Source organism: Scyliorhinus torazame, chromosome 29 (assembly GCF_047496885.1).
Source record: "Scyliorhinus torazame isolate Kashiwa2021f chromosome 29, sScyTor2.1, whole genome shotgun sequence".
Taxonomy (NCBI): domain Eukaryota; kingdom Metazoa; phylum Chordata; class Chondrichthyes; order Carcharhiniformes; family Scyliorhinidae; genus Scyliorhinus; species Scyliorhinus torazame.
Genome location: NC_092735.1, coordinates 40346690 through 40364829, shown reverse-complemented (window position 1 = coordinate 40364829; position 18140 = coordinate 40346690). Strand labels below are relative to the sequence as shown.

At 47.1% G+C, this 18140-nt stretch overlaps 2 protein-coding genes across 3 annotated transcripts in view; one reads left to right on the top strand and one right to left on the bottom strand.

Annotated features, from left to right (window-relative positions):
* Positions 1-16805, bottom strand: part of bcat2 (branched chain amino-acid transaminase 2, mitochondrial) — a 67238-nt gene extending 50433 nt beyond the window's left edge. The window contains exon 1 of the mRNA XM_072492506.1: positions 16698-16805. Coding sequence (XP_072348607.1) covers positions 16698-16736 — 39 coding nt within the window. The 5' untranslated portion in view covers positions 16737-16805. The remainder of the gene's footprint in view (positions 1-16697) is intronic.
* sacs2 (sacsin molecular chaperone 2) overlaps positions 667-18140 on the top strand; it is a 126715-nt gene continuing 109241 nt past the window's right edge. For both annotated transcript variants that reach the window (XM_072492504.1, XM_072492501.1), the window contains exon 1: positions 667-810. The gene's annotated coding sequence lies outside the window, so the exon portion shown is untranslated. The remainder of the gene's footprint in view (positions 811-18140) is intronic.

Sequence of the window (18140 nt, the reverse complement as noted above, 5' to 3'; positions counted from 1 at the left end):
CACTTGTAGGCTCTCATATGTTAAAAATGACTAAATCATATTTGCCTACATAAGAACAGATATTGTATGTCAAAATAATGTGCTGTTTGAGAAGTATTGAGGGATAATAAGGCAGGATGCTTTTTAAAAGCGCTACAGAATGTAGAAATATCAGCATTGTGCACACATAGCACACTTTGAACAAGAAGTGAATCCTAAAAACAATGTCATGAATGATCAGAGATTTAAAACATATAAACAGCTAGTTAAGGCAGGCTACAATAATCAGAATGCCTTTCCCACTGCTGCCTCACGGCACCAAGGGCCCAGGTTCGATCCCGGCCCCGGGCCACTGTCCGTGTGGAGTTTGCACACTCTCCCAGTGTCTGCGTGGGTCTCACCCCCACAACCCAAAGATGTGCAGGATAGGTGGATTGGCCACGCTAAATTGCCCCTTAATTGAAAAAATAATAATAATTGGGTACTCTAAATTTAAAAAAAATAAATAATCAGAATTCCAAATTCCAAGCAGTGCAGTCAGTCTTCAACAATCATTTATTGCTTTGGGGAAAAGATTAATTTGCATTTCACTAGCTCAGCAATTCAAACGTTAGAAGAAAGGATCTTCTAACCTCGGCTTGGTTCAAAGTACAGTCCTTTGCCTGTGGACTCATTAAATGGAGAATACTAGCAGCGAAGTTCATGAAGCTCCAGTAGAAAAGAGAGCTGGAGTGTTTGTTTCCCTCTATTTCAACTTACATTATGTTCTACTTATTTTTAAAAAGCTGTATCACTGTTTGGGACGCCTCATGGGAATCAGCGATACTCAAGGTAAGGAAATTAAAGAAATGTTTTCTCTAAAGGGAATGAAAAGTGTATTGTCGTGCAAGGGTATGTCTGTTAAAGAGTGATAAGCACTCGGTAATTCCCAAGTGGTTGTGGTGGGTTTGTGATACGGACATTGTTTTACGTTGTTTCTCCAATACATTTGCAATGTGCTACGGCAGAGGCTTTGCGCCAGCGTCTTATACTGCCCTCCACTCCTGAAAATTGCAGAGTGAGGCTGCTTGGTTGGTGGCTGCTCTCTCTTCACTCACCCCAAGTTGTTATTTCTCGTGTTTGGCTATTGAGTGAAATCTGAACCTGTCCTTGTCCAATGTCTGTAAACACGTGTCCAGCAGAAAATAGCAACCAGCTGTCACATCATTCCAAACCTCATTATGTAATATTGTCTATTTGCTGATTTTTCTCAGTGTTTGCAGAAAAAGAAACAGCCAGTACTTTCCCTCATCTATTTCTTCACCCTTCCGTCACTTTTAGGCAACTCCCCACACCCGTCACCGAGGTTTGGCCGTATTGACGAGGTGCAAATTCAAACACAGTTACATTCAAACATTGTGGGCTTTAAGAATTTCAGATTCAATGCTAGTAAACACAGTGGCAAAGCAGGTTTTTCCTCACAAATATGAGGGTTTCAGATAAGAAAGCACCATTGTTGGAAATGGAAATATGCAGAGGAATAGATGAAAATAGTCTATCTCTGCATGGAGGGAAAAGAAGAGTTCATGTTTGTGGCAATCATTATTTTTCTTCTTTCAGAACCTTGTGGATCTGCTTACAGTTTCTGTTATCTGCTCAATTCATATTCTGGGAGATGTCGGTTTAGTTACAGTCAGAGAGAGTGTGGCAGGAACATGGCAGTCAGTCTGTTTATCCTTTTAAGGAACTTCTTGAGTTTTGCAAGTAAACTTGCAAAATAGAGATAGATTGAAGAAGCAAATAATGCTCCAATGTTTGTGTCAATGAAGCAATCAGTATGTACTGCCTGAATTTACAAATGAGAGGGGCCATATTGTTGGAGAGGACAGTGTGAAACAGATTGGTAAGCTCGAGGAAATACTTGTCAGGAAGGAAGATGTGTTGGGCATTTTGAAAAACTTGAGGACAGACAAGTCCCCCGGGCCTGACGGGATATATCCAAGGATTCTATGGGAAGCAAGAGATGAAATTGCAGAGCCGTTGGCAATAATCTTTTCGTCCTCACGGTCAACAGGGGTGGTACCAGGGGATTGGAGAGTGGCGAATGTCGTGCCCCTGTTCAAAAAAGGGACTAGGGATAACCCTGGGAATTACAGGCCAGTTAGTCTTACTTCGGTGGTAGGCAAAGTAATGGAAAGGGTACTGAAGGATAGGATTTCTGAGCATCTGGAAAGACACTGCTTGATTAGGGATAGTCAGCACGGATTTGTGAGGGGTAGGTCTTGCCTTACAAGTCTTATTGAATTCTTTGAGGAGGTGACCAAGCATGTGGATGAAGGTAAAGCAGTGGATGTAGTGTACATGGATTTTAGTAAGGCATTTGATAAGGTTCCCCATGGTAGGCTTATGCAGAAAGTAAGGAGGCATGGGATAGTGGGAAATTTGGCCAGTTGGATAACGAATTGGCTAACCGATAGAAGTCAGAGTGGTGGTGGATGGCAAATATTCAGCCTGGATCCCAGTTACCAGTGGCGTACCGCAGGGATCAGTTCTGGGTCCTCTGCTGTTTGTGATTTTCATTAATGACTTGGATGAGGGAGTTGAAGGGTGGGTCAGTAAATTTGCAGACGATACGAAGATTGGTGGAGTTGTGGATAGTGAGGAGGGCTGTTGTCGGCTGCAAAGAGACATAGATAGGATGCAGAGCTGGGCTGAGAAGTGGCAGATGGAGTTTAACCCTGAAAAGTGTGAGGTTGTCCATTTTGGAAGGACAAATATGAATGCGGAATACAGGGTTAACGGTAGAGTTCTTGGCAATGTGGAGGAGCAGAGAGATCTTGGGGTCTATGTTCATACATCTTTGAAAGTTGCCACTCAAGTGGATAGAGCTGTGAAGAAGGCCTATGGTGTGCTCGCGTTCATTAACAGAGGGATTGAATTTAAGAGCCGTGAGGTGATGATGCAGCTGTACTAAACTTTGGTAAGGCCACATTTGGAGTACTGTGTACAGTTCTGGTCGCCTCATTTTAGGAAGGATGTGGAAGCTTTGGAAAAGGTGCAAAGGAGATTTACCAGGATGTTGCCTGGAATGGAGAGTAGGTCTTACGAGGAAAGGTTGAGGGTGCTAGGCCTTTTCTCATTAGAACGGAGAAGGATGAGGGGCGACTTGATAGAGGTTTATAAGATGATCAGGGGAATAGATAGAGTAGACAGTCAGAGACTTTTTCCCCAGGTGGAACAAACCATTACGAGGGGACATAAATTTAAGGTGAAAGGTGGAAGATATAGGAGGGATATCAGAGGTAGGTTCTTTACCCAGAGAGTAGTGGGGGCATGGAATGCACTGCCTGTGGAAGTAGTTGAGTCAGAAACATTAGGGACCTTCAAGCAGCTATTGGATAGGTACATGGATTACGGTAAAATGATATAGTGTAGATTTATTTGTTCTTAAGGGCAGCACGGTAGCATTGTGGATAGCACAATTGCTTCACAGCTCCAGGGTCCCAGGTTCGATTCCGGCTTGGATCACTGTCTGTGCGGAGTCTGCACATCCTCCCCGTGTCTGCGTGGGTTTCCTCCGGGTGCGTGGGTTTCCTCCCACAGTCCAAAGATGTGCAGGTTAGGTGGATTGGCCATGATAAATTGCCCTTAGTGTCCAAAATTGCCCTTGGTGTTGGGTGGAGGTGTTGAGTTTGGGTAGGGGGCTCTTTCCAAGAGCTGGTGCAGACTCAAAGGGCCGAATGGCCTCCTTCTGCACTGTAAATTCAATGATAATCTATGATTAATCTAGGACAAAGGTTCGGCACAACATCGTGGGCTGAAGGGCCTGTTCTGTGCTGTATTTTCTATGTTCTATGTATTGAATGTTTAACTCAGTGTAACTCAGTCAATATTTACTGCAAAGAACAATTTAAACTAATCATGAGGAATTCTTTCCTTCATTTTTGCGCCATTTATCATTAGCCACAAGGTAAGCGCTCCATTACATTTTGGTAAAAAGTGCAGTCTGTTAAATTTAAAACTACATCACTAAATTGGCTTGACGCTAGAAGTCAAAGGGTGGTTGTAGAGGCTTGTTTTTCAAACTGGAGGCCTGTGACCAGTGGTGTGCCTCAGGGATCGGTGCTGGGTCCACTGTTTTGTTATTTATATTAATGATTTAGATGAGAATGTAGGAGGCATGGTTAGTAAGTTTGCAGATGACACCAAGATTGGTGGCATAGTGGATAGTGAAGAAGGTTATCTAGGATTGCAACGGGATCTTGACCAATTGGGCCATTGGGCCGATGAATGGCAGATGGAGTTTAATTTGGATGCATTTTGGTAGATCAAATCAGGGCAGGACCTACTCAGTCAATGGTATGATGTTGGGGAGAGTTATAGAACAAAGAGATCTCGGAGTACAGGTTCATCGCTCCTTGAAAGTAGAGTCACAGGTGGACAGGGTGGTGAAGAAGGTATTCGGCACGCTTGATTTCATTGGTCAGAACATTGAATACAGTAGTTTGGATGTCTCGTTGAAGCTGTACAAGACATTAGTAAGTCCACACTTGGAATACTGTGTACCGTTCTGGTCACTCTATTATAGAAAGGATATTAAACTAGAAACTGCAGAAAGGATTTACCAGGATGCTATCGGGACTTAATGGTTTGAGTTATAAGGAGAGGCTGGATAGGCTGGGACTTTTTTCCTTAGAGCGTGGGAGGCTTAGGGGTGATCTTATAGAGGTCTATAAAATAATGAATGGCATAGATAAGGTAGATAGTCAACATCATTTCCCAAAGGTAGGGGAGTCCAAAACTAGAGGGCATAGGTTTAAGGTGAGAGGGGAGAAATACAAAAGAGACTAGAGGGGCAATTATTTCACACAGAGGGTGGTGAGTGTCTGGAACGAGCTGCCAGAGGCAGTAGTAGAGGCGGGTACAATTTTGTCTTTTAAAACACATTTAGGCAGTTCAATGGGTATAGAGGGATATGGGCCAAATGCGGGCAATTGGGACTAGCTTAGTGGTAAAAACTGGGCGGCATGGACAGGTTGGGCCGAAGGGCTTGTTTGTATGCTGTAAACCTCTATGACTCTACTATGTTCTGGTAGTGGAAGCAATAGACGCTTAAGGTGGTGGATGGCATAGTAGGACTGATTGTATCAAAACAGATCAATTTGATAAACAGTTGGCTGATTCTCTGTTTTTGGGACCGTGTCCCACAGAAAAACTGACGTGAAAGGGCCACATATTCCTCGCCCTGTAGGGAACTAGCAGTGAATCAGCGTGAAACTGGCAGCTTTAGCTGCAGATACGGGCCCCTGCACTTCCGAGTCAGAGGCCGCGCACGTACATGGCGTTGGCCTCCAGCTGCCGCACCGTGCACCCTGGCGGACTCAGACCGCGGAGCTGGACCTTAAACATAGTGCCCCCGATCGGCCGCACGCGCAACCAGATTGTCCGCCCAAAAATTGCCCGGCCGCGTATAAGGCTCCCCTGCCCTCCGATCGACCCGCCCCCGGTCAGGGCGGCCGCGGCCGCCACACTAGTATCCCGGCCGGCAGGACCATGTTAAATCCACGCCGTCGGGACTTTGGCTGGTCGGGTGCGGAGAATGACGGGGCGGACCTCCAGCAATGGCCGCAGGTATGTGATAAGCAGCGTGTCGTGCTCTTTTCAGGGCCCGGCGGCCCTGGGGGAACCGGCGCCAGTCCCGATTCCATGTGGGGAAGTGGATTCTCTGCTCCCGCGTCAGCCGCGATTTCGGCATCAGGGTGTGGAGAATCCGGCCCAGTATTTTTGTTTTAAAGTCATATAAACATCTAAAATAAACCCAGCAACAAAATTGCAAAGTAAGAATATTTGAGTAAAGTTAAGCTGAACAGAGATGGTGACACCGAATGAACCAGCAACACAAAATGACTGTGGAGGACAGGGAAAAAGAGATAAGCAACTAAAAAAATAGTCTAACATTAAGATAACGCTTTTCACATCACAGAGGTTCTTTACAGCCAATTAATTACTTTAGTGTCGCACTGTTGTTGAAATCGGAAATGCAGCAGCCAATCTGTGCACTAGCTCCCAAAAGCACCAGTGTGATAATGACCAGATATTGTTTATAGTTATGGTTACTGAAGGATAATTATTGGCCAGAACACCAGGAGAGCTCCCCTGATCTTCTTTGATATAGTGCAATAGGATCTTTTATATTAAGCAGCGGCTTAATGCCTCTGACAGCGCAGCGTTCTTCAGTAATGCACTATAGGGCTTAAAACACACGAGTTTCTGACTCAGGAGGTACGAGGGTTACCAGCTGGACATCTGGTGGGGTAAATGTAGGGGAAAGATGGTACACGAGGTACCTCCCGCTAGAGTACTGCAAGCTTTACCCTTTTATCCTGTTTCAGGGCGTATTTTCTTTTGAAAACCCACATAATTGTGATAAGAATCCTATGTGAGTGAAATGCTCAGAAATGTCAGGAGAAAGAAGATGGACAGTAGAAGCTAGTCGACAGAATGGAGGCCTCCCAGAGCTCGTTGGCAGATAAAATGGCGGAGGCAGCCTCTGGGACTCCGGCCACTCCACGAACAGCCGAGGTGTTTTCAAGTACCTTGGTGAAGGAATTTGATAACACTGGTGGGTTGTGTCGGAGCACCTCCGGATATCAAAGAAGGAGGCCTTGGTCCCCATCCGAGTGGCTCAGAGAAGACCAATGAAACCGTGAAAGGCCATAAAGCCACGGTAAAAGCTATGAAAGCGGCCCTTTTGAGACACCGTGATTAGATTGCCTCACTGGAAGCAGAGATGCCGAAGCGAATAAATCATTGAAGGCCAAGGTCAATGATTTCGAGAATCGGTCCAAGAGACAAAACGTTTGAATTGTGGGGCTGCCAGAGGGGATGGAAGGCCCAATGTCTATGGAGCACTTTGCAGAGATGTCCGGGAAGATGGTGGGGGAGGGTGGATTCACATCCCCTCCAGAGTTGGACTGAGCCCACCGTACACTCCAGCAGAGGCCTCGTCCTGAGGATCCACCGCGTGCGGTAATAGTGAAGTTACATAGCTTCAAAGAGAAAGAGTGGGTTCTGAGACGGGTGAAGGAGAATCGTGACTTCAAATGAGAGGGCCACACCATCAGGTTTTACAAAGACATGGGAGTGGAGCTGGCAAAGATGAGGGGTACGATTCTCCGCAAAGATGTCCAAGTGTGGCAGCGAGCGGGAACTGCCGCGAGTTTCCTGCCGCTCGGCCCAGGAACGCTATTCAACGTTAATTGGTCCACTTAATGAGGCCCCACAGGCTCTTCCAATTAATTTTCAGTTCCAGGGATAAACTTGTCGTCAAACTCTGTGACGGGAATTTCACTTAGGGCTTCAGCCGTCAGGCGTGGAGGAGCTAGTCAACATCTTAAATGAAGCCGTCTCGATAGGCCTATTTTGATCAATCTGGTTTCCCCGCTTGCATACATTAAATTCTTATTGAACAAATTTGGTACCTGAATGCTTAAGTTAGTTTTGCGGTAGCGAATTTTTAAAAATTGACGTAGGGAAGAGCAATTTATTTTTAAAAAAGAAATCGCCGGAGACAAAAAACGTTAGGCCCGATAAAATAAAGATCTTTATCGCATCTTCTCTCAGAACAGTTCCAGTATCTGAAATCTCTGAAGAATTCTAGTTTCCAAATCCTAGTACCATCCTGTTGAATCTTACTTGTGGCTTTAATGATCTTTTGATAATGAGATATCTTAAACCCCACACACAGCCTCCAACTGAGGCCAAATTAACTTTTTAAAACAATTTTTACTACACCCTTGCTCAAATTTGTAATTAATAGCCAGGTTTCTTTTCATGTGTAGAAGTGGTTAATAAAATATTGTTAGTTAGGGCAGCACGGTGGTGCAGTGGGTTAGCACTGCTGCCTCACGGCGCCGAGGTCCCAGGTTTAATCCCGGCCCTGGGTCACTGTCCGTGTGGAGTTTGCACATTCTCCCTGTGTCTGCGTGGGTTTCGCCCCCACAACCCAAAGATGTGCAGGGTAGGTGGATTGGCCATGTTAAATTGCCCCTTAATTGGGAAAAAAATGAATTGGGTACTCTAAAAAATGTTTATATTGTTAGATATACACATTACCACTCATTTCCTGATAGCTCCAAAAAAAAGTTAAATGGTTGTCAATCAATGCTGTATTAAAATCAGGCTGTTGAATAAATTTCTTGATTTGTATTGGCTTAAGACAGATCAACCTGAAACAAACTAAATATGGCATCATATATTGAACACTAGGCAAATTCCAATAGATTTATTTCTGAAATCAGGATTTTATAACTAATTATCCCAATCTTGGTGGAAGTTCAGGACCAGAATCCCAATCTAATGTGAGGTTTACATCAGTTTATACAACATAAATTATTCCTTCATCACAGACCGATTCAACTGCAATAATGCAGGACGCACCCTTAGTCAGCAGTGCTGTAGCGGTATTGTCGCTGGACTAGTAATCCAGAGACCCAGAGTCTGGAGTCCTAGGTTCAAATCCCACCATGGCAATTCAATAAAAATAAATCTGGAATTAAAAGTCTAAAGATGACCACGAAACCTTGTCAATTGTGGTTAAAAACCCATCTGGTTCACTAATGCCCTTGAGGAGGGAAATGTGTCGTCCTTGTCTGGCCTACACGTGACTCCGGCAATGTGGTTGACTCTTAAATACCCTCAGGGATGGGCAATAAATGCTGACCCAGCGACGCCTACATTCCATAAACAAATAAACAAAATACTTTTTAAAATTCTCATTAGTAAAAATGTGATGGCATTAGTGACAATAAATTATACGTTTTGATTTGGCTTAAGTGGTTCAAGCTACCTGGCTCACCAGGGATCAGGACTAGGCTGTACCATTCAGTCTGTTATCAGAGCTGGGTTGTACCAATTGCCCTTTGATAAGAAATGTGTATGCAGTACTGCAAGTTGCTCAGTATAAACAGCAGCGTAACCATGCTGAGGTAGACCTTGTGACCTGGGATCAGCCTCCACCGTGTTTCTAATTCTGAACTTGTTTGTTTTTTTTAAATTCATTTACGGGATGCGGGTATCGCTGGTCAGGCCCAGCATTTACTGCCCATCCCTAGTTGCTTTAGAGAAGGTGGTGCCGAGCTGCCTTCTTGAACTATTGCAGTCCTTGAGGTGTAGGTACACCCACAGTGCTGTTAGGGAGGGAGTTCCAGGATGTTGCCCCAGCGACAGTGAAGGAACAGCGATATATTTCCAAGTCAGGGTGGTGAGTGACTCGGAGGGGTTCCCAGGTATTTGCTGCTCTTGTCCTTCTGGATGGTAGTGGTCATGGGTTTGGAAGGTGTTGTCTAAGGAGCCTTGGTGAGTTCCTGCAGTGCATCTTGTAGATGGTACACACGGCTGCCACTGTGCGTCAGTGGTGGAGGGTTTGAAGGAGATAAATCAAGTGAGTTCCTTTGTTCTTGTTAAAGGAGTGAATGCTGGTAATAGCCCCTTCTTCTCTTGTAGTCACATAATTAAATAAATGTAAGGCACTATTCAGCTCCAAATGGCCAGTTATTACTGTGAAGCCGTAAACTGTTTTGCAGTGCACCCTCATGGCACTATGTTGCTGATAGAAACATTTAAACAGTATTGTCTGATCTCCCCAAACTAAATAATTCTGTTTCTCAGAAAAGTTCAATGTTTTTGTCAGGATACTCATCAAGCACTCAAATTACTCAATACGAAGAGCCATTTTATTACACAACATTGACCCACATCACAATCTTTGGTGTCTTTCCCCACGTTTTCCTATATTGCTGAATATTCTTTTCCAGATAACATTGAGGAAATCAGGGGCAGTGAAGTATTTTATTAATGGTTCAAGACTATAAACATTGTTAGAAGACCTACCATATCATAACTTATGCTTTAATTAAGACCAAATGCCATAATATTCATTCAAAACAAATTCCAGTATCACATTTATGTGCACCTCCAGAACTAACTGACCATGGAAATAAGTAACGAACACTAAAGGACTCAGTTCTGTGGCATTGAAAAATCATTCAAGTTTCAATGTCACTTTTTTTAAGATATCAATATTCATGTGAACTTTGAATTCCTAAGTATTTGGGTGACGAAACATACTTAGCGGCACAGGCCACAAAGTCCCAGGGTGCATCCACAGTCAATGTTGATAGAATCAGGACTGGTTGCTGTTACAATTGGCCCTGGTGCCGCAAACTGAGGTGGGAAGTTGGCTCGAGTATTGTCTCAAAGCACTTGACCACCAAGAAGGTGCGTTCATAACGTGGCCAAATTGAATAACTCACTGAATGATGCAGACTTGATGGGCTGAATGGCCTATTTCTGCTCCTACATTTTATGGTCAAACACGTTAAATGTCAACCTGCAATTCCTTTCAGCATACACCGGTGACTGGCTGTATTTGATTGCTGTTCAGCCATGTGATGGAGAACATTGGTGCCTCTATCACCGATATCCATTTAGTAGTCATGTAAAAGTACATGTTCCCACAACATCTCAGACTCTCAGTGAGTTATAACACACCGTGCAGGGTTTAAACCCCACTCTGAGTGAGCTATAACACACCATGCAGGGTTTAAACCCCACTCTGAGTGAGCTATAACACCGTGCAGGGTGTAAACCCCACTCTGAGTGAGCTATAACACCGTGCAGGGTGTAAACCCCACTCTGAGTGAGCTATAACACTGTGCAGGGTGTAAACCCCACTCTGAGTGAGCTATAACACCGTGCAGGGTGTAAACCCCACTCTGAGTGAGCTATAACACTGTGCAGGGTGTAAACCCCACTCTGAGTGAGCTATAACACCGTGCAGGGTGTAAACCCCACTCTGAGTGAGCTATAACACCGTGCAGGGTGTAAACCCCACTCTGAGTGAGCTATAACACACCATGCAGGGTTTAAACCCCACTCTGAGTGAGCTATAACACTGTGCAGGGTGTAAACCCCACTCTGAGTGAGGTATAACACTGTGCAGGGTGTGAACCCCACTCTGAGTGAGCTATAACACCATGCAGGGAGGGGGGGCGGCATGGAAGAGGATGGAGATGGTGTCCTGCAAAGGAACGAGTCTGGGGGCGTTGGTAACGGCACCGCTGCCGCTCTCGCCAACAAAGTATACCACGAGCCCGGTGGTGGCGGCAACGCTAAGGATCTGGGGCCAGTGGAGACAGCACAGGGGTGCAATGGGAGCATAGGTGTGGTCCCCGATCAGGGGTAACCATCGGTTTGCCCCGGGGAAGATGGACGGGTGGGTTCCAGAGCTGGCAGCGGGCGGGGATTGGAAGAATGGGGGACTTGTTCATTGAATGAACGTTTGCGAGCCTAGGGGCACTGGAGGAGAAGAGTTACCCCCGGGAAATGCCTTTAGATATATGCAGGTGAGGGCTTTTGTGAGGCGACAGGTGAGGGAATTCCCGTTGCTCCCGGCACAAGAAGTTCAAGATAGGGTGATCTCTGGCGCATGGGTCGGGGAGGGCAAGGTGTCGGAAATACACCAGGAGTTGAAAGAAGAGGGGGAAGCGCTGGTAGAAGAGTTGAAGGGTAAATGGGAGGAGGAGCTGGGGGAGGAGATCGAGGAAGGTTTGTGGGCTGATGCCCTGGGTAGGGTTAATACCTCCTCATGTGCCAGGCTCAGCCTGATACAATTTAAGGTGGTCCACAGAGCGCACTTGATGGGGGCGAGGTTGAGTAGGTTCTTTGGGGTAGAGGACAGATGTGGAAGGTGCTCAGGGAGCCCAGCGAACCATGTCCATATATTTTGGTCATGCCCGGCACTGGAGGGGTTCTGGAGAGGAGTGGCGGGAGCAATATCTCAGGTGGTGAAAGTCCGGGTCAAGCCAAGCCGGGGGCTAGCAATATTTGGAGTAGTGGACGAACCGGGAGTGCAGGAGGCGAAAGTGACCGGTATCATGGCCTTTGCGTCCCTAGTAGCCCGGCGAAGGATCTTGCTAATGTGGAAGGAGGCGAAGCCCCCCTGCGTGGAGGCCTGGATAAACAATATGGCTGGGTTCATAAAGTTGGAGAGGATTAAGTTCACCTTGACCTTGAGAGGGTCTGCGCAGGGGTTCTACAGGCGGTGGCAACCGTTCCTAGACTATCTCGCGGAGCGTTAGAGGAAGGTCGGTCAGCAGCAGCAGCAACCTAGCAACGGGGGGGGGGGGGGGGGGGATGGATGAGCAAGAGATAACATGAAGAGTCGGGGAAACTGCCACGTACGGGAGAGAGCCAGTGTACAAAGCTATGTAAATATACTATTTTGCCATGTATATATCTTGCTCCGCGTGATTTCTTGTTTCTTTTTTTTTGTTTTAACCCCACTCTGAGTGAGCTATAACACACCGTGCAGTGAGCTATAACACACCGTGCAGGGTTTAAACCCCACTCTGAGTGAGCTATAACACACCATGCAGGGTTTAAACCCCACTCAGTGAGCTATAACACACCGTACAGGGTTTAAACCCCACTCTGAGTGAGCTATAACACGCCATGCAGGGTGTGAACCCCACTCTGAGTGAGCTATAACACCGTGCAGGGTTTAAACCCCACTCTGAGTGAGCTATAACACACCATGCAGGGTTTAAACCCCACTCAGTGAGCTATAACACACCGTACAGGGTTTAAACCCCACTCTGAGTGAGCTATAACACGCCATGCAGGGTGTAAACCCCACTCTGAGTGAGCTATAACACTGTGCAGGGTGTAAACCCCACTCTGAGTGAGCTATAACACTGTGCAGGGTGTAAACCCCACTCTGAGTGAGCTATAACACTGTGCAGGGTGTGAACCCCACTCTGAGTGAGCTATAACACACCGTGCAGGGTGTGAACCCCACTCTGAGTGAGCTATAACACTGTGCAGGGTGTAAACCCCACTCTGAGTGAGCTATAACACTGTGCAGGGTGTGAACCCCACTCTGAGTGAGCTATAACACTGTGCAGGGTGTAAACCCCACTCTGAGTGAGCTATAACGCCGTGCAGGGTGTAAACCCCACTCTGAGTGAGCTATAACACCATGCAGGGTGTAAACCCCACTCTGAGTGAGCTATAACACCATGCAGGGTGTGAACCCCACTCTGAGTGAGCTATAACACCGTGCAGGGTGTGAACCCCACTCTGAGTGAGCTATAACACTGTGCAGGGTGTGAACCCCACTCTGAGTGAGCTATAACACCGTGCAGGGTGTGAACCCCACTCTGAGTGAGCTATAACACCGTGCAGGGTGTGAACCCCACTCTGAGTGAGCTATAACACCGTGCAGGGTGTGAACCCCACTCTGAGTGAGCTATAACACTGTGCAGGGTGTGAACCCCACTCTGAGTGAGCTATAACACCGTGCAGGGTGTGAACCCCACTCTGAGTGAGCTATAACACCGTGCAGGGTGTAAACCCCACTCTGAGTGAGCTATAACACTGTGCAGGGTGTGAACCCCACTCTGAGTGAGGTATAACACTGTGCAGGGTGTGAACCCCACTCTGAGTGAGCTATAACACTGTGCAGGGTGTGAACCCCACTCTGAGTGAGCTATAACACCGTGCAGGGTGTGAACCCCACTCTGAGTGAGCTATAACACCGTGCAGGGTGTGAACCCCACTCTGAGTGAGCTATAACACCGTGCAGGGTGTGAACCCCACTCTGAGTGAGGTATAACACTGTGCAGGGTGTGAACCCCACTCTGAGTGAGCTATAACACTGTGCAGGGTGTGAACCCCACTCTGAGTGAGCTATAACACCGTGCAGGGTGTGAACCCCACTCTGAGTGAGCTATAACACCGTGCAGGGTGTGAACCCCACTCTGAGTGAGCTATAACACCGTGCAGGGTGTGAACCCCACTCTGAGTGAGCTATAACACTGTGCAGGGTGTGAACTCCACTCTGAGTGAGGTATAACACTGTGCAGGGTGTGAACCCCACTCTGAGTGAGCTATAACACTGTGCAGGGTGTGAACCCCACTCTGAGTGAGCTATAACACCGTGCAGGGTGTGAACCCCACTCTGAGTGAGCTATAACACCGTGCAGGGTGTGAACCCCACTCTGAGTGAGCTATAACACCGTGCAGGGTGTGAACCCCACTCTGAGTGAGGTATAACACTGTGCAGGGTGTGAACCCCACTCTGAGTGAGCTATAACACCATGCAGGGTGTGAACCCCACTCTGAGTGAGCTATAACACTATGCAGGGTTTGAACCCCACTCTGAGTGAGCTATAACACTGTGCAGGGTGTAAACCCCATTCTGAGTGAGCTATAACACTGTGCAGGGTGTGAACCCCACTCTGAGTGAGCTATAACACCGTGCAGGGTGTGAACCCCACTCTGACTGAGCTATAACACTGTGCAGGGTGTGAACCCCACTCTGAGTGAGCTATAACACTGTGCAGGGTGTAAACCCCACTCTGGGTGAGCTATAACACTGTGCAGGGTGTAAACCCCACTCTGAGTGAGCTATAACACTGTGCAGGGTGTGAACCCCACTCTGAGTGAGCTATAACACTGTGCAGGGTGTGAACCCCACTCTGAGTGAGCTATAACACTGTGCAGGGTGTGAACCCCACTCTGAGTGAGCTATAACACTGTGCAGGGTGTAAACCCCACTCTGGGTGAGCTATAACACTGTGCAGGGTGTAAACCCCACTCTGAGTGAGCTATAACACCGTGCAGGGTGTAAACCCCACTCTGAGTGAGCTATAACACCGTGCAGGGTGTAAACCCCACTCTGAGTGAGCTATAACACTGTGCAGGGTGTGAACCCCACTCTGACTGAGCTATAACACTGTGCAGGGTGTGAACCCCACTCTGAGTGAGCTATAACACTGTGCAGGATGTGAACCCCACTCTGGGTGAGCTATAACACTGTGCAGGGTGTAAACCCCACTCTGAGTGAGCTATAACACTGTGCAGGGTGTGAACCCCACTCTGAGTGAGCTATAACACTGTGCAGGGTGTGAACCCCACTCTGAGTGAGCTATAACACTGTGCAGGGTGTGAACCCCACTCTGAGTGAGCTATAACACTGTGCAGGGTGTGAACCCCACTCTGAGTGAGCTATAACACCGTGCAGGGTGTGAACCCCACTCTGAGTGAGCTATAACACCGTGCAGGGTGTAAACCCCACTCTGAGTGAGCTATAACACTGTGCAGGGGGTAAACCCCACTCTGAGTGAGCTATAACACTGTGCAGGGTGTGAACCCCACTCTGAGTGAGCTATAACACTGTGCAGGGTGTGAACCCCACTCTGAGTGAGCTATAACACTGTGCAGGGTGTAAACCCCACTCTGGGTGAGCTATAACACTGTGCAGGGTGTGAACCCCACTCTGAGTGAGCTATAACACTGTGCAGGGTGTGAACCCCACTCTGAGTGAGCTATAACACCATGCAGGGTGTGAACCCCACTCTGAGTGAGCTATAACACTGTGCAGGGGGTAAACCCCACTCTGAGTGAGCTATAACACTGTGCAGGGGGTAAACCCCACTCTGAGTGAGCTATAACACTGTGCAGGGTGTGAACCCCACTCTGAGTGAGCTATAACACTGTGCAGGGTGTGAACCCCACTCTGAGTGAGCTATAACACTGTGCAGGGTGTGAACCCCACTCTGAGTGAGCTATAACACTGTGCAGGGTGTGAACCCCACTCTGAGTGAGCTATAACACTGTGCAGGGTGTGAACCCCACTCTGAGTGAGCTATAACACTGTGCAGGGTGTAAACCCCACTCTGGGTGAGCTATAACACTGTGCAGGGTGTGAACCCCACTCTGAGTGAGCTATAACACTGTGCAGGGTGTGAACCCCACTCTGAGTGAGCTATAACACTGTGCAGGGTGTGAACCCCACTCTGAGTGAGCTATAACACTGTGCAGGGTGTGAACCCCACTCTGAGTGAGCTATAACACTATGCAGGGTTTGAACCCCACTCTGAGTGAGCTATAACACCGTGCAGGGTGTGAACCCCACTCTGAGTGAGCTATAACACTATGCAGGGTTTGAACCCCACTCTGAGTGAGCTATAACACTGTGCAGGGTGTAAACCCCACTCTGAGTGAGCTATAACACTGTGCAGGGTGTAAACCCCACTCTGAGTGAGCTATAACACTGTGCAGGGTGTAAACCCCACTCTGAGTGAGCTATAACACTGTGCAGGGTGTAAACCCCACTCTGAGTGAGCTATAACACCATGCAGGGTGTGAACCCCACTCTGAGTGAGCTATAACACCGTGCAGGGTGTAAACCCCACTCTGAGTGAGCTATAACACTGTGCAGGGTGTAAACCCCACTCTGAGTGAGCTATAACACCATGCAGGGTGTGAACCCCACTCTGAGTGAGCTATAACACTGTGCAGGGTGTAAACCCCACTCTGAGTGAGCTATAACACTGTGCAGGGTGTAAACCCCACTCTGAGTGAGCTATAACACCATGCAGGGTGTGAACCCCACTCTGAGTGAGCTATAACACCGTGCAGGGTGTAAACCCCACTCTGAGTGAGCTATAACACCGTGCAGGGTGTGAACGCTCTGTTTGGGTGGTCAGGCTCGCTCAGTTCAATGGGATATAGTGAGAGGCTGAGGGTGTGACTGCGAGGCTGTGTTCCCGCCGAGTGGGAGTTACTCTGTATCTGCGTCTGACTGAAATCTGGGAGCCTGTCACTCAGTCCCTGCGCGGTTAGAAAGCAGCTCATGTCCCCTCGCTCACTCCATTCATCCTCGCCTCACTCACCCTCAGCAACCCCGCTCCTGCCGCCGCCGCCGCCGCCATTACGCCGCTTTTAGGATACCAGAGCCTCCCGCGGCAGCGCCACCGTCGATGCGGCCGACCTGGATACTGCAGGCAGCTTCAATCACTCCCCACCAGGGCCATCGACTTGATGGGACGAATGGTCTCTTGTGCCCTTGTTTGGAAATATAAATGACCTCCTGTTGTAGAAAGAACAGAAAAGCAAAGTCTTTTTAAATGCAAGAGACTAGTAAGTCTTTGGGGTGGGGTGGGGTGGGGGTGAGGGTGTTTGAGTGTTTTTGTTCACAAACTATAAAGTTAACCTGGAGGTTCAGCAGGTACTTAAGCAACTCGCATGTTCGCCTTTGTTGCAAGGGAGCTGGAGTAAGGACATTTTGCTGCAATTACACAGGGTTCTGGTGAGATCACAGCTGGAGCACTGTGCATAGTTTTGATGATCTTACCCATGGGGACATTGGCCTTTAATGTAGGTTCACTAATTAACTTCTGGGATGTCCTAACTATGAGGAGTCAGTGAGCAGAGGGTTTCTATTACCTGGTGTTCATAAGGATGAGAAGTGATCTCGTTGAACATATACAATTCTTAGAGGATTTAACAGGGTAGATGCTTAGAGGCTGTTTCCCTGGCTGTTACATTCTAAAACAATGGATCATACTCTGGGGATAAAGCTTCAACTACTTAGTTTGACCTGATGTGGAGATGCTGGCGTTGGACTGGAGTGGGCATAGTAGGAAGTCTTACAAAACCAGGTTAAAGTCCAACAAGTTTGTTTTGAATCACTATCTTTCGGAAGCTGTGCTCCGAAAGCTAGTGATTCGAAACTAACCAGTTGGACTTTAACCTGCTGTTGTAAAACTTCTTACTGTACTTGGGTTGAGATTAAGATATTTTTTCCAGGGTTGTCAATCTTCTGAATTCTCTACTCCAGAGAGATGTGGTTGCTTCGTTATTATGTATAATCAAGACTGAGATCTGTAGATCTAAGGGTATCAAGGAATATGGAGGTAGAGCAAGAAATTATGGCATTAAAGCCAAAATAATCACCATGGTCTTATTGAATAGCAGAGTAGGTTTAAGAATTTGAATGGCCTAATGCTGCTTTTATTATGTTTGAATACCAATCCGAGAGCAGTGCCAAAAGAACTATTACAGAGATAGAGAGAACAGGGTTGACCAGTACAGAAGTATAGGTACACAGCAGAAAAACAGGCTGAAAAGCACCAGCATATTCGCCCTCCCCAATGAATTATGTTTACTCTGGATTGCTCCATAGCTAATCTAAATCTCACAATACTATGATCACTGTTCTCTGAGTGTTCCTCTATTAACAATTGAGTCACTTGTCCCATCTCATTCCCTCAAACCGGTTCTAGAAATTGGCCTTCCTCATTGGGGCAGAACTATTCTGATAAAAATGAACAAAA